At 28.3% G+C, this 15569-nt stretch overlaps 2 protein-coding genes across 4 annotated transcripts in view; both read right to left on the bottom strand.

Annotated features, from left to right (window-relative positions):
• Positions 1–6246: 6246 nt before the first annotated feature.
• LOC111631427 (opsin-3-like) overlaps positions 6247–15569 on the bottom strand; it is a 15141-nt gene continuing 5818 nt past the window's right edge. For 2 of the 3 annotated variants that reach the window (XM_023375663.1, XM_023375662.1), the window contains 3 exons: positions 11617–11945; positions 6540–6776; positions 6247–6467 (listed from right to left, as the gene is read on the bottom strand). In XM_023375663.1, coding sequence (XP_023231431.1) covers positions 6288–6467; positions 6540–6776; positions 11617–11943 — 744 coding nt within the window. In that variant the 5' untranslated portion in view covers positions 11944–11945 and the 3' untranslated portion in view covers positions 6247–6287. Of the gene's footprint in view, positions 6481–6539; positions 6777–11616; positions 11946–15569 lie in introns of all 3 variants that reach the window. The other variant, XM_023375664.1, reaches the window with a different exon arrangement.
• LOC111631414 (medium-wave-sensitive opsin 1-like) overlaps positions 13999–15569 on the bottom strand; it is a 6606-nt gene continuing 5035 nt past the window's right edge. The window contains exons 3-4 of the mRNA XM_023375649.1: positions 14292–14528; positions 13999–14219 (exon numbers count right to left, since the gene is read on the bottom strand). Coding sequence (XP_023231417.1) covers positions 14040–14219; positions 14292–14528 — 417 coding nt within the window. The 3' untranslated portion in view covers positions 13999–14039. The remainder of the gene's footprint in view (positions 14220–14291; positions 14529–15569) is intronic.

The following is a 15569-nucleotide window of genomic DNA, read 5'->3' as shown; positions in this document are numbered from 1 at the left end:
TTAAAATAATTACAACTTTACAAAAAGAGAGAAGTTGCCGATCTTGCCCCTATACCCGGGGCAACTTCGTCAATTTCTCTCTTCTTGTAAAGTTGTAATTATTTTAATTATTTTTATTTCCAAACTGATTTTAACCAGTTCTATAGTAAGGTAACATTCCAATAGACAATATGCAAAGCTTTTTTTTCAGTTTACAGCAGTATTTATTACACAAAATTTAAGTATAGCTTAACATGCCGATATTGCCCCGGTCTCCCCTATATATTTTATCTTTTATTACGTTGAATTTAAAAGTTTCAAATTCTTAAAATGTATCTTAAAATTTAAAGATAAATATTTGTTTGAGCAATTCTTTTTATTCATTATTATTTTACGAAAATATTTTTATTTTCTAATGCTAATACAGTATAAATTCAAAATATTGTAAGTTATAGACTTTGACTAGACTTATATTAATTTTCTTTATTATATTAATATTTTCTTTAAAAATTAAACGTTTTGAATGAACTTCATTAAAATTATCAATTCTTTAAAAACTGTTTTTGCGCTGTGAGCACTAAGAGGGCCCATACTTATCGTGATTTCAGCCAAGTCCACAATGAAGATAGCCGAGTGGGCGTTGTCTTACGGACAAAAAGGGCGATTGCTTCGGCCCTACCAACGTTTTATAAGAAAATATTCCTCCAAAACATTCCTACGAAGAAAAATGTCTGAAATCAACACAGTACAGTACATGGGGGCCATCTAATTCAAATTTGCTTGGGTCTCGTAAAGGTATTACCCGCCTCTGACCGCCTTCTTCGGGAAATTATACATTTATCAATAAAAGTAAGCAAATAATACTCATGTAAATAGTACACAAATCACATTCTACCCGAGAAAAGAAGTTAAAATCCACACAGAAAAATTCGAATGCAAATGAAATCCAAACTCATAAGCTAACAAGCTCGGGTCGTAAGTACAGAGAAGGCATTGGAAGCACTTGCCTCTGGGCCCATGGGGCTGGGGGACCACCCGATTGGATTTTACACGATCGTGAAATGATCGCCAAAATGGAAAAACTTGCTAATGCGATGCAGTTCCTTATCCTCCTCCTGTTTTCCCCGTGGCAAAGGATGACTGTGAAACATGGTTAAGTATCCAAACACAGCGATAGTTTAATATCATATTCTACGTCAGCGTAGCAGAATGTGTTATTTTCATCAAGTACAATGCTTGTGATTGACAAAAAAAAATTGTTTTTGTTGCACGGTGTTATTATATATATGGCAATAATAAAATAGTTCAATATATTAAAAGATTTTTTAAATATTTTATCAATTTGTTTTAAATCCAGTCAGACTATAAAATACTTTTTTATATAAGCATATAATTTATTGTTTATTTAGTTTTAAACATTGAATTAATAAGTGATTTATCGATTTAATTTTTTTAAATAAATTTAAACAGAGATGAAAAAATTCTATCGATTTTCTTTCTCGGTTAATTTTTTTGCGTAAAGAATTAATTATTCGTTTGTCTTTTTTACATTGGAATATATTAAAAATCACCAATACTTTCTATTTTATATTCATTTTAAATTGTATTGGGCTTAAAGTAAACCTGCGTAAACCGGTACAGAATACTTTTTGGCATGTTTCCGTTTTGAACAGGTATTTTTAACGTAAAAAAATTGCTCCGTTTAGGCAGGTTTCCGCTTTATTCAGGTTCCGTTTTGGACAGGTTTTACTATATATTTAATCAGGTTTAAATAAGTTTTCACTTAAAAGAACTTCAGATCCATTTTCATGTAATTTTAATGAGATGATATACTGTAGTTATAAACAGTTTTATAATTTTAATTAAATTAATTAATTAATTAAAATCCCTTAACGTCCAGTTCCGAGTTAACTCGGGCATGTTACATAGCGTTACAAAAATACGGTCCATTCGGCCCCCATTATTCTGCCGTGCTTCGAATGTATATTTTCTCGTNATGGGGTTTTTTTTATCAAAATTAATTAATCGTTCTAAAGTTGTAGTGCACGGATTTGACTTCGGTAAAGTTATTTAAAGCTACTTTCTGATGTCAAAAACGACCTCCAATAATTTTTTTAATTTTTTTAATTAATAGATTTTATTATATATAAGTTTAATTAAGTCGGAGAGGGGTCGGAAATCGCAATTAAAATTTTAATTTTTTAAAAATATTTAAAAATATACGGCTAGCTAGTATTCACCCTACTTTAAACCCTTGTCCTCCCGAGACGTTTATGAGAATGCCCCGGGAAATCCGACTCCAGCTGTTCTCAAGGTCATCCAGCTGTGTAAACAATGACTCATCAGTGTCAAATTTCACAGAAAGGCGAGACAAAAGAAAATAAAATTTGAAGCTTTTTCTTCAAAATTAACGCATTTCTTTCGTTTTTTTCAGTTTTAAGTATTTTTAATGCTTAATTACATTAAATTAATTAATCGGTGAGCGGCAAGTGTTAATCTTCTTTTCCTTTGTACCAAACTTAATTAGAAAACTTATGTAATATGTAGCTACGAGAATATCAGTGCCAAATATCCAGCGGTTAAACTTTTAAATAGGATTATTTTCTTAAATTAAAGCCATATACTCAGGACAGTTCTTCTAGTTTTTTATGTTAAGAAAATTATTCAGTTTTTCTTGCATTTACCACACCATGATTGATTATCTAATCTATTAAAGTGTCTTTTCAAATGTTATAGAGAAAGATGAACTATTTCTATCTGGACATAAACACCATAAAGATGTATCATAGTTTAAACATATTTATGTTTTTCACCTTTTTATAGATATTTGTAAAATATTAAATCAAAATATTCTAAAGATTTACAAGCAATTTATCTAAAAATTTTAAAATATTAAAGTACATCTTACAGACATTTATAAAAGATAAGGATTTTAAATGAAGTTTTGTAAATTAATAATTAACCCCAGAATTAAATATAATTCTTAACAAAATTATATTAGAATTTCCTTATTCTACAAAATATATCGTTAAATATCAGTAGTGTATGGATATAACGATAAAAACATATAAATCTCTAGTATATTAACGTAAAACCTCTCCCGATCGAATGATATCCTCTACTTCGATAAATCTCTGTTAGCAATACATATATATATATATATATATTTGTTTTTACTTTACTCGTAAAATACACAGTATTTTCATTCCTCTAAAACAATAATAAAGTAGTAAATTAAAATTTAATTAGTTTTAATTTATCGGGCTCATTTTTGGAATTAAAATATGGTAATCTCTTAACATGGCGATTCTACCTGAAGTCAGTAAGCTTCAGTACGGACAAAATCAGAGTTGCCAGATTTAGCGTGTTTTGATATTTTATGCCTAAAAGTATTTTTTTTTTTTACTTTTAGAATTAGTGTAATTTTCGACACTAAGCAATCCTTATAGGACTATAATTTTTGGAAGAGTTTTGTTATGTTAAACTCATTTAGCATAATACAGTTCTCTTACAAAGTGTACAGGGATATAGGGTAAATCGGGGAAATATGAACACCTTAAGAGTAATGTCGGTTTTCTCCAAAATTAAATGAATGTAACAGAACAACACTTGGGTAGCATACTCCACTTCTTTTCTGAACTGCAGTAATTTTTCAAAAGGATTGTATTTGCTCATATTACACGGGGATGAATTAAATAATTGTATTAAATTGAATAAATTGTACTAAAATTCATAATTGAATTTAAAATAATTTAATTAAAAAATGCAAACATAAAAACAATAGAAAAAACACAACTGAACTGAAGGCATTATATCGCCTATATTAGAAGATTAGTCTAACGGGTAGTTATTGTATACAGTAGATCCCCCTATAAAACCGTTTCCTATAGTTATGATTCCTATAAAAATTGTGGCATTATCCGTAAACAACGGTAAAAATAACTCCTATAATACGTAAAACGTCATCGGGCAGCCGAACTACTTTCCCGCCGTCCGTAGCGCCACGCTACGGACGTTTAGGCGGATAAATTGAGTTTAGTATCGTCTGTTCATATAATTATATATAAATTAGGTACTGTACATATAATTATATATTAATTATATATAAATTAGGTACTGTATATATAATTATATATTAACTTAATTTATTGTAACTTTATTATAATTAAATATATATTTTTCGCCGTCTAGCGTCACGCTACGGCGAGTTAGGCGACCTATCGTCTGTCCAGTACTGTAATTTTATACATTTCTTGTGAAAGAAACATTTCTTATTTAACGGCCATAAAAATTATTTATATTAAGGATGTCTCCAAAGGTCAACGAAGTTTTCGCAGAAAAATAATATCAGAAATCGCGGCCGCGGTTTGATGCGCTGTTCCGCGACGAAACCAAGCTTTAGCAACGGGCGTAGTCGAACGGTACACACTCGGTAAGCAATCCTACAATTTTTTGTTTATAACGTAGTTTATACGGATTATTTTCAAAAAAATATACGTATTTTGGAAATGTTGAGTCGAATTAGTCTAGAATCGATTAATTTTATGAAAGAAAACCTTTCAAACAGCCGTAGTCCGTAAACTATGATTCCTACAAAATTGATTCATAAAGAACGGAACGTATCTACCGTCTTATAGGGGGATCTACTGTACTGTACTTATAATTTGTAAATTTTGTATGCATTTTTTTGCAAACATACTGTATTTGGGTTGGAGAAACATCTGTGCACTCTTCGTGTGCTCATTTTTCACATCTTATCCATCTTCCTCCTCTTTCCTGTTCTAGAAAATAATTCGTTGCAGTAGCCTATAAACATTTTCAATGCTGAAGAGTGATATGAGCATGCTAATATCACCCCACACGTATTTCCAGATTGTTCTGTCAATTGGAATAGATAAACTTTAGCTATAAACGTCGACAGATTCATATTCGACTCATTTTTAGTGTTGAACACAAGGTTGTGTTCTTAATTAAACACTTGGCTTTGTTTTTTTTTTCATCTTTATTCAGTTGATTAGACAACAAAAGAACATTATTTTACAAAAATATCATACTACAGCTAATCTGATAAATGTATGCGACCACGTTGCTAAAAATAACACTCGTAGAAGAGTCTTATATATGACACTTCTCATTCACATTATTGTTACGAAGTTACGAATGTATGCTCATATTCCCCAGGTCGAATTACCTTATTAAAATAATTACAAAAAAGTATTCTCTTTAAAAATATTATACCTTACAATTAATTCAGTGTTACTTTACTTAGTTTTAGTTTTATTTAGTTCATTTGTGCTTAGGAAGATTCGGATTCTGGCCGATTTTATACTGTATTTTGATTTTTAACATAAATACTGTATAAATAATATGCAATAAAATCATTTAAATCTTGTACTAAAAAGAGACTAATAACTGTATATATTTTTTCAGTTCTAACATTGTAGAATAACCTTATTTGTAGTCTGATAATAATTGAGGAAGGGGATACTCTCACTATAACAATAAGTCTTTAAATGACAATTGTTTTCTTATTCTGCTATTATCGCTATAGAGGAATTTATCTGTAAATAGATTATTTCAAGCGTTATCATTAATAGAATTATCATTATATATTTTTAAATTAATTAGATTTATAATTAATATAGTATAATATATTCAATATTCATAAAAAATCTTTCGGTTTTCTTGACAAATTTATTTATCAAATAATTTTATTTAATATTAACATAATACATAAAATTTAAAATAAAAAAATAAAAAAATTAAATAGTTTTCTATTTTTTGGAAAGTTTGTAACCAGAAAGAATGCGAAGTTATTTAAATAATGCATCACTATCGCTTCAATGAGCGTACTTTACACCGAAATGATGTTATATATTTCTATAAAAAATAATAAAAATTTCCATAAAAATAAATATTTTATATATTATATTCATCCTTTTTTTATTCTTAATGATTTTCTGTAAATTCTTCAAGAAGATATAAATCATACTTGACGTCATTTAAGAATACAAAACCATAAAACAGACCATAAGAATTCATTTATATAATATAATTAATATATAAATGATAATCATTCTATTACATAAGAAATAATATTGTAAGCGCTAAGCTAAGAGAAACATTTTAATGAGAATGGGCTTTTTAATAACAATTTTCGATGGCATCAATAAATTATCTGTTATAGAATAATGCCAAATAGGTTATATTTTAAAGGAATTTCTTTAATATTAGATAAGGGAAACATAAATTTTTTGAATTCTTATATATATTTTTTTATTTAATTTTACTTTATATTTAATATTTATTTAAACTTTAGAAGTGTCAGTTTTGAGAGATTTCTTGGATTTAATTGGAACACTCGTTGCTACTGCTACAGTTGGCTTGATGCTATCCACTGTATAAAAATAATTAGTAGTTACAGAAAAATCTTCATTTCTCTCTCTTATAGACCTTCTTTGAAACTTTTTCTTAAGAGATTTATTAACCTGTAAAAATAAACTGTTAAATGTTAGTTAGATTAATAAAATTCTATAGTTCTAAATTGTAAGCATATTTACTTGAGTATTTAAGAAGAAATATACAATTGGATTGTATATAACGCTAGTTTTGGCGAATATGGCCGGTGCTACTGACGCTATGGGACCTATGAGATGGGAATATCCTGTAGTTACCATTAATGATACCACTGCGTAAGGTGTCCAAGCAGTTAGAGTACAAACTACCATAGCTGCTGCCATCATTGTCACTCGTTGTTCAGCTTTTGCTTTCTTCTTATTCTTTATCATCTTTGGTCCCTAAAAGGACAAATAATAATATATGAAACATTGTTATTTATTAATTTTATTACTTTAATTCTATTATTAGAGAGGTTGCTGCCGACGTTTTCAACGCGAAAACTGGAACGTCGGACGTTCAGCGCCGCCTTCCTGTGAGCCTAGAAGTTTGACAATGGCGTTTAGAACGTCAGTGGAATCATGCTCGACGTTCCAAACTTTATTGTCAAACTTCTAGACTTACAGGAAGGCGGCGCTAAACGTCCGACGTACACGTTTTTGCGTTGAAAACTTCGGCCGTAACCTCTCTATTAACAAGTTTTCTTTTAATAATTAGCATGCTTTTTTTATGAATAATTTCCTTTTAGTTAAGAAAAAGTACGATTATCAGTGGTATTTCCTTCGGAATTAGCACAAGGTTGCTGTTGTGAACAAATCACACAGGAACTGTCTTTTTGATAGAAAAAGTAGGTTTATTTTCTATAATTTAGAAAGAATATAATAATTTACTTCTACAGTTCTCCCCTTCCCCCACCAATTTTAATTCACTGTATTGTATAAAACATCAGACATTCTAACAAACATACAGTGAATGCTCTTACACCTTATTTTTATCCAGTTTTTATTGGTTTTAAAGGTTTTTTTTAATTATGTTTTACTACCTTTTAGTCAGAAAAAAAACTTTCTATACATTTTAACGAAATTTTATTTATTTTTACAGGTATACCCATTCTGTAATTTCTTACATTTGCCGATATATTTAATAAAATAGGTCCGAAGAGGGGCATATTCTTTCTAAATTATAGAAAATAAACTTAGTTTTTCCATAAAAAAAAAGAAAGTTCCTGTGTGATTTGTTCACAACAGCAATCTTGTGCTAATTCCTAAAGAAATACAACTAATTGAGAGAACAGTAAGTACTACGATTGTCAGTCGTTCAGCTGAGTTATATTATCTTTCGTGAACTTAGTTTTCATCCAGTACATTGGACACGTTACCTGCTAAAGCGGCTTTAATAGACAATGTGCCCATTAACTTCACATTAAACGACAATGGATTCTTGATCCGAATTATTCTGGCTTGAAATATCGGACGGTAGAATAACTTCTTTAAAAATAAATATTATAAAAAGACAATCCTCAAACATTGATAAGCAGGAACATATTGAAATTTCCACCTAAATATTGTCAATTTAAGCAATTCAATTGCTCTAAAATAACATTTTATCAACCGATTCTATTAATAAACAAGCACCTTTGCATATATTGCCAACACCACACTGCTAAATATAGCCTATATAATCATTTTATTTAAAAACTAATATAAACAATTAATTGCTATATTTAAAATTATATATAACATTAACTTAAAAAATATTCATATTAAGCTTATAAAATAATAATAATAATAATAATAATAATAAATGGTCAATTTATTACAGTATTTATATATGCCATATCTTGCCACAGTTATCTTATGATGAGGATAGCTTAAATACACTACTGTAAATACTTTTTCTTAAATTTTCTGTGCCAAGATGGGATGCATCTTTACTTCCCCTAATGTAGTGTATATGCCGGGTAGCCTACTACCTGGCGCATAGGACACATTGTCTCAATTTTGCTCTAAAATATTTATTAAGGATCCCTTTTAGTTCAGAGAGCATTAAGAGGTCTGAAAGATGATGTTCATGGAGGCTGAAGACCAATGACAGTAAAATAGGAAACAGGAATAATGAAGAAGCATGTCTGAGATAGAGAACACAGAGAGTACTGTATTTTAAATTAAATAAATTAAGAATATGATTAAAAATTGCAGCCTGGCATTATGACGATGTCACAATAAATAATTGTCGTTTATTAAATATAAAATGTTAAAGAGGAAAATGATAAACTGCATTTAAAATTTTAATTTGTCTCTAACCGTATGCAGAATGGAATAAGAATCCTTTCTCATTTACTCTTCTCAATTCAAGTATTTCCAAGAAAAATAAAGATAAAAGAAACCCTCATTAAAATATTTAAAAATAGAAAAGTTAAATCTAGTAATAGTGAAATAAATATCCGAATAATTTAAATAATTAATTATAGTCTTCAATTATCGAATTATCTTTGATATTTTAAACTTTAAATAATTAAAAAATATATAGGCGTATTTTGTTTAAAGAAAAACATTTCTTAGCGGTTAAAGTTATCAATTCGTTTGTTTCCAATTTATTTTAATAGAATTAAAGTTTTATACGATTGTAATTTATTTAGATTCGTTTTAAATATTCTGATTACACTATAAATAATTTATTTATAAAAGTTTTATATAACACAATTTAAGGATAAAGAAGATAAATAATAGACGTATGTAGTGGTAAGAAAGACAAGAGAATAACAATTATAAGAAATATTTTCGGTGAATTTAATTCAAATTCATATTCGTTTTATCATTGATATATTAATTATCAACGGTATTGTAGTAAATAAGCTGTGATTCTCCTCCTCAGTGATGATAAATTGTGATTATCACTAAGGAGGATGAAGCATCGTCACTTTGGCGAAATACATTTGTTACATAACTTATAATCGTATGATCGTAAGTGTATGATGTAAGATGAAGTGTTAGAATTAAAATAATCCTTTCTTGATATTAAAACATTAAAATAACACTTTTTAAGGATTATTTGAGTGTTTTAATCACCTCTGAAGTCAGAAGAGTCTTATAGTTTTATATATTTTTAATTTTTTCGAAATTGTTACAAGCAAAACTCATAATAATCTCTATTTATTGATATTTTCACAAACAATATTGAAAAATCGATTTATGATGTAAAGGAAGCTTCAGTATAAGAGAAGTTCGAAGTGACATTTTACGCACGAATCTGTCGTTACAATTTCTCTGTACTTCTATACAACTGCAATATTTTGTTACTAGATATAACTAAATTGTTATTCTATCTCATTAAAGTCTGTCAAGCTAATATACCGAATAAAATTCAATCAGATATATTTAAAATGGTTATTTAAATAAATTATAAAATTCGATTTGAACCTTACTGATATTTTAAATTTATTCCGTTAATAATATTTAAACTACAAAGAAATTTATATAAAGAAGACAATTTTGAAGAAAATTTTTGAATATTTTTTCTTCTTTAAATGTATATTTTTAGACGTTTATGTCCCAAAAGTCCATTTATACGCGTCAAATTTTACTCTTCATTTCTAAATCAATAAATTCTAATATTAAAATATGGATATATATACAATAGTCTTAAAATTACTTTTATATGTTAATATGAAAATATTTTATTACCTTTATATATCTCGTTTATTTATTTATTTATTATTTTATATAATCAAAGAATTTTTCTGATTTTAATATGATTTTTGATACTCTAATGCTTCGTTTCCTATCATTAAAAACCAGAAACAGAATCATTTAAAAAATCTGTTTCAGTTATTATTCTCTTTCCGTTTTATATCCACTACACCAGAAATAGAGTACAGAATTTCTTAGCGAACTTTCATCACTAATAACAGGAATAATAATTAAAAAATAGATAAGTTCTGTTTCCTAAACACTAGGAGTTTGGTCATCTTTCCACTATATTCTCCACTTATTCTCCACTATAGTAATATATATTTTTGTAATACTTTGCTATGAATATTACTACGCGATATTTACTATATATTCGAATCAAATACAGCAAAAACAATTTCCGGATATAACCGTATTTTCTATATTTTCAACAAGTATTATATAAATAGAAATTCTCCCGTCAAGCATGACGGATACTTTTTATGAGAAAGTAGAGATTGAAGAATTGATAAGAGAAAAACTAGAGATTTCAAGAAATCAAGTAGTATTACTAATATTTCAACGAATTAATTATAGTTTATACCCTCGAGCTTGACGTTATGATGTTTCTGCAGCCCTTAAAAAAGTCATTCTTACTCGATGTTGCTTTCACGGTCTTCAGGGATCTCAATTGTTCTTATTATTTCAGATCTGATCAATTATAATTGATCAGATCTGAAAGAATAAGAACAATTACTCTTACGATTTCGCCTAGGCATTTTTTTTTCGGACAAAACAGCGAACGTTTTAATTCCAAGTTTATAAAACAAAGATGAATTGTATGTACTATACTGTATTCAAATGAGCGATAACACTTTGTAAATAACGGGTTCGTTAGCTCTTTACTTCCGATTGGACATATTATAGAAATAACAAATAAAATTATGGAAATTCAAAAAGAAAACTTCATTACAATTTCTGTTAAGAAAGAAAGGTTCGTGTTTAATCTCAATCTTTCTAAAGACTCGGAGATAAGACACGGAAACTATTCTTTAACACTATTGATAATAATCGATTCAACCTTGGTAATAGAAATCTATATTATAGGCCTATATCGGTATCTACTCTACCAAAATTGGTTTCCAAATTATATTACAGAAATAGAAAATTATTTTAGCTCTACCTTTAAAAGAAAAAAATATTTTTAACTTATGTACAGACTGTAAGACATTTATGTAAATAAATATAATTCCTCAATAAACTTATGATATTTCTAATATAATTTGCTCTAAAAGCTAATTAAATTGGAGTATAACGAAATTAATTTTCATCATCGTTAATCTATCGAAATATTTATAATAATTAAATTATATTTTTATTAATGAAATTCCGTAAAATAATCGATTAAGAATAAGATAAAAATAAATCGTAAAATACAAATAAAATAAATTGAAAGTAATAAAAATCTCTTAGAAATTTTAGAATCGAATGAAAAGAGCTTAAGAATGATACGATTATATTTTTGTTTCCAATTTAAAATAACCAAAATAAGATGATCGATCAGTATACTCACCTTACAAACAATGTATATGACTTTGCCGTAACAGGATGCCATAATCAGGACGGGTGCGAAGTAACCAAGAATGAAGATATAAATGATGTAGGAAGTGTTGGTTACAGATTTCGTTTCCCAATCCACAGAACAAGCTATACCCGGTGTTTCTAGTATATATCTATTCCAGCCGAACAGAGGAGGTAAACTCATACTCAGTGAATAAATCCAAATACACACGATGCACGCTACGGCTTTTTCTTTAGTTAGACCCACTGACTGATAATGTCTGGACAGGATTATGTATCTTTCCACAGCTATTACTGTCACTGTTCCCACTGCTGTCATTCCTGTTTCAAGAAAACAATTCGTTACCATTATTTAATTAATAACAATCGTTACAACTCGATTAAATTCGCGACGACATAGACTAAGTAATTATTTATTAATATTTCGGTAATTTCCGAAGAATCAAATCGCTGTATGTATCGTTCTTCGTATTCTAAGAACTGTGAAGCATTTGATTAATTAATGGAATTTCGTTTTTATTTTCCTGGTTGTATATATATATATATATAACAGAGGGAAAATATGGCCGTTGGTCAAAAAAAATGACCCCCCAAAAAATNTATACGTATTTTGGAAATGTTGAGTCGAATTAGTCTAGAATCGATTAATTTTATGAAAGAAAACCTTTCAAACAGCCGTAGTCCGTAAACTATGATTCCTACAAAATTGATTCATAAAGAACGGAACGTATCTACCGTCTTATAGGGGGATCTACTGTACTGTACTTATAATTTGTAAATTTTGTATGCATTTTTTTGCAAACATACTGTATTTGGGTTGGAGAAACATCTGTGCACTCTTCGTGTGCTCATTTTTCACATCTTATCCATCTTCCTCCTCTTTCCTGTTCTAGAAAATAATTCGTTGCAGTAGCCTATAAACATTTTCAATGCTGAAGAGTGATATGAGCATGCTAATATCACCCCACACGTATTTCCAGATTGTTCTGTCAATTGGAATAGATAAACTTTAGCTATAAACGTCGACAGATTCATATTCGACTCATTTTTAGTGTTGAACACAAGGTTGTGTTCTTAATTAAACACTTGGCTTTGTTTTTTTTTTCATCTTTATTCAGTTGATTAGACAACAAAAGAACATTATTTTACAAAAATATCATACTACAGCTAATCTGATAAATGTATGCGACCACGTTGCTAAAAATAACACTCGTAGAAGAGTCTTATATATGACACTTCTCATTCACATTATTGTTACGAAGTTACGAATGTATGCTCATATTCCCCAGGTCGAATTACCTTATTAAAATAATTACAAAAAAGTATTCTCTTTAAAAATATTATACCTTACAATTAATTCAGTGTTACTTTACTTAGTTTTAGTTTTATTTAGTTCATTTGTGCTTAGGAAGATTCGGATTCTGGCCGATTTTATACTGTATTTTGATTTTTAACATAAATACTGTATAAATAATATGCAATAAAATCATTTAAATCTTGTACTAAAAAGAGACTAATAACTGTATATATTTTTTCAGTTCTAACATTGTAGAATAACCTTATTTGTAGTCTGATAATAATTGAGGAAGGGGATACTCTCACTATAACAATAAATCTTTAAATGACAATTGTTTTCTTATTCTGCTATTATCGCTATAGAGGAATTTATCTGTAAATAGATTATTTCAAGCGTTATCATTAATAGAATTATCATTATATATTTTTAAATTAATTAGATTTATAATTAATATAGTATAATATATTCAATATTCATAAAAATCTTTCGGTTTTCTTGACAAATTTATTTATCAAATAATTTTATTTAATATTAACATAATACATAAAATTTAAAATAAAAAAATAAAAAAATTAAATAGTTTTCTATTTTTTGGAAAGTTTGTAACCAGAAAGAATGCGAAGTTATTTAAATAATGCATCACTATCGCTTCAATGAGCGTACTTTACACCGAAATGATGTTATATATTTCTATAAAAAATAATAAAAATTTCCATAAAAATAAATATTTTATATATTATATTCATCCTTTTTTTATTCTTAATGATTTTCTGTAAATTCTTCAAGAAGATATAAATCATACTTGACGTCATTTAAGAATACAAAACCATAAAACAGACCATAAGAATTCATTTATATAATATAATTAATATATAAATGATAATCATTCTATTACATAAGAAATAATATTGTAAGCGCTAAGCTAAGAGAAACATTTTAATGAGAATGGGCTTTTTAATAACAATTTTCGATGGCATCAATAAATTATCTGTTATAGAATAATGCCAAATAGGTTATATTTTAAAGGAATTTCTTTAATATTAGATAAGGGAAACATAAATTTTTTGAATTCTTATATATATTTTTTTATTTAATTTTACTTTATATTTAATATTTATTTAAACTTTAGAAGTGTCAGTTTTGAGAGATTTCTTGGATTTAATTGGAACACTCGTTGCTACTGCTACAGTTGGCTTGATGCTATCCACTGTATAAAAATAATTAGTAGTTACAGAAAAATCTTCATTTCTCTCTCTTATAGACCTTCTTTGAAACTTTTTCTTAAGAGATTTATTAACCTGTAAAAATAAACTGTTAAATGTTAGTTAGATTAATAAAATTCTATAGTTCTAAATTGTAAGCATATTTACTTGAGTATTTAAGAAGAAATATACAATTGGATTGTATATAACGCTAGTTTTGGCGAATATGGCCGGTGCTACTGACGCTATGGGACCTATGAGATGGGAATATCCTGTAGTTACCATTAATGATACCACTGCGTAAGGTGTCCAAGCAGTTAGAGTACAAACTACCATAGCTGCTGCCATCATTGTCACTCGTTGTTCAGCTTTTGCTTTCTTCTTATTCTTTATCATCTTTGGTCCCTAAAAGGACAAATAATAATATATGAAACATTGTTATTTATTAATTTTATTACTTTAATTCTATTATTAGAGAGGTTGCTGCCGACGTTTTCAACGCGAAAACTGGAACGTCGGACGTTCAGCGCCGCCTTCCTGTGAGCCTAGAAGTTTGACAATGGCGTTTAGAACGTCAGTGGAATCATGCTCGACGTTCCAAACTTTATTGTCAAACTTCTAGACTTACAGGAAGGCGGCGCTAAACGTCCGACGTACACGTTTTTGCGTTGAAAACTTCGGCCGTAACCTCTCTATTAACAAGTTTTCTTTTAATAATTAGCATGCTTTTTTTATGAATAATTTCCTTTTAGTTAAGAAAAAGTACGATTATCAGTGGTATTTCCTTCGGAATTAGCACAAGGTTGCTGTTGTGAACAAATCACACAGGAACTGTCTTTTTGATAGAAAAAGTAGGTTTATTTTCTATAATTTAGAAAGAATATAATAATTTACTTCTACAGTTCTCCCCTTCCCCCACCAATTTTAATTCACTGTATTGTATAAAACATCAGACATTCTAACAAACATACAGTGAATGCTCTTACACCTTATTTTTATCCAGTTTTTATTGGTTTTAAAGGTTTTTTTTAATTATGTTTTACTACCTTTTAGTCAGAAAAAAAACTTTCTATACATTTTAACGAAATTTTATTTATTTTTACAGGTATACCCATTCTGTAATTTCTTACATTTGCCGATATATTTAATAAAATAGGTCCGAAGAGGGGCATATTCTTTCTAAATTATAGAAAATAAACTTAGTTTTTCCATAAAAAAAAAGAAAGTTCCTGTGTGATTTGTTCACAACAGCAATCTTGTGCTAATTCCTAAAGAAATACAACTAATTGAGAGAACAGTAAGTACTACGATTGTCAGTCGTTCAGCTGAGTTATATTATCTTTCGTGAACTTAGTTTTCATCCAGTACATTGGACACGTTACCTGCTAAAGCGGCTTTAATAGACAATGTGCCCATTAACTTCACATTAAACGACAATGGATTCTT

This window comes from Centruroides sculpturatus, unplaced genomic scaffold (genome assembly GCF_000671375.1).
Source record: "Centruroides sculpturatus isolate CEXI.00-Female unplaced genomic scaffold, Cexi_2.0 scaffold526, whole genome shotgun sequence".
Classification (NCBI taxonomy): Eukaryota; Metazoa; Arthropoda; class Arachnida; order Scorpiones; family Buthidae; genus Centruroides; species Centruroides sculpturatus.
The sequence above is the reverse complement of the archived record's forward strand: the minus strand, read 5'-3'. Positions and strand labels throughout refer to the sequence as shown.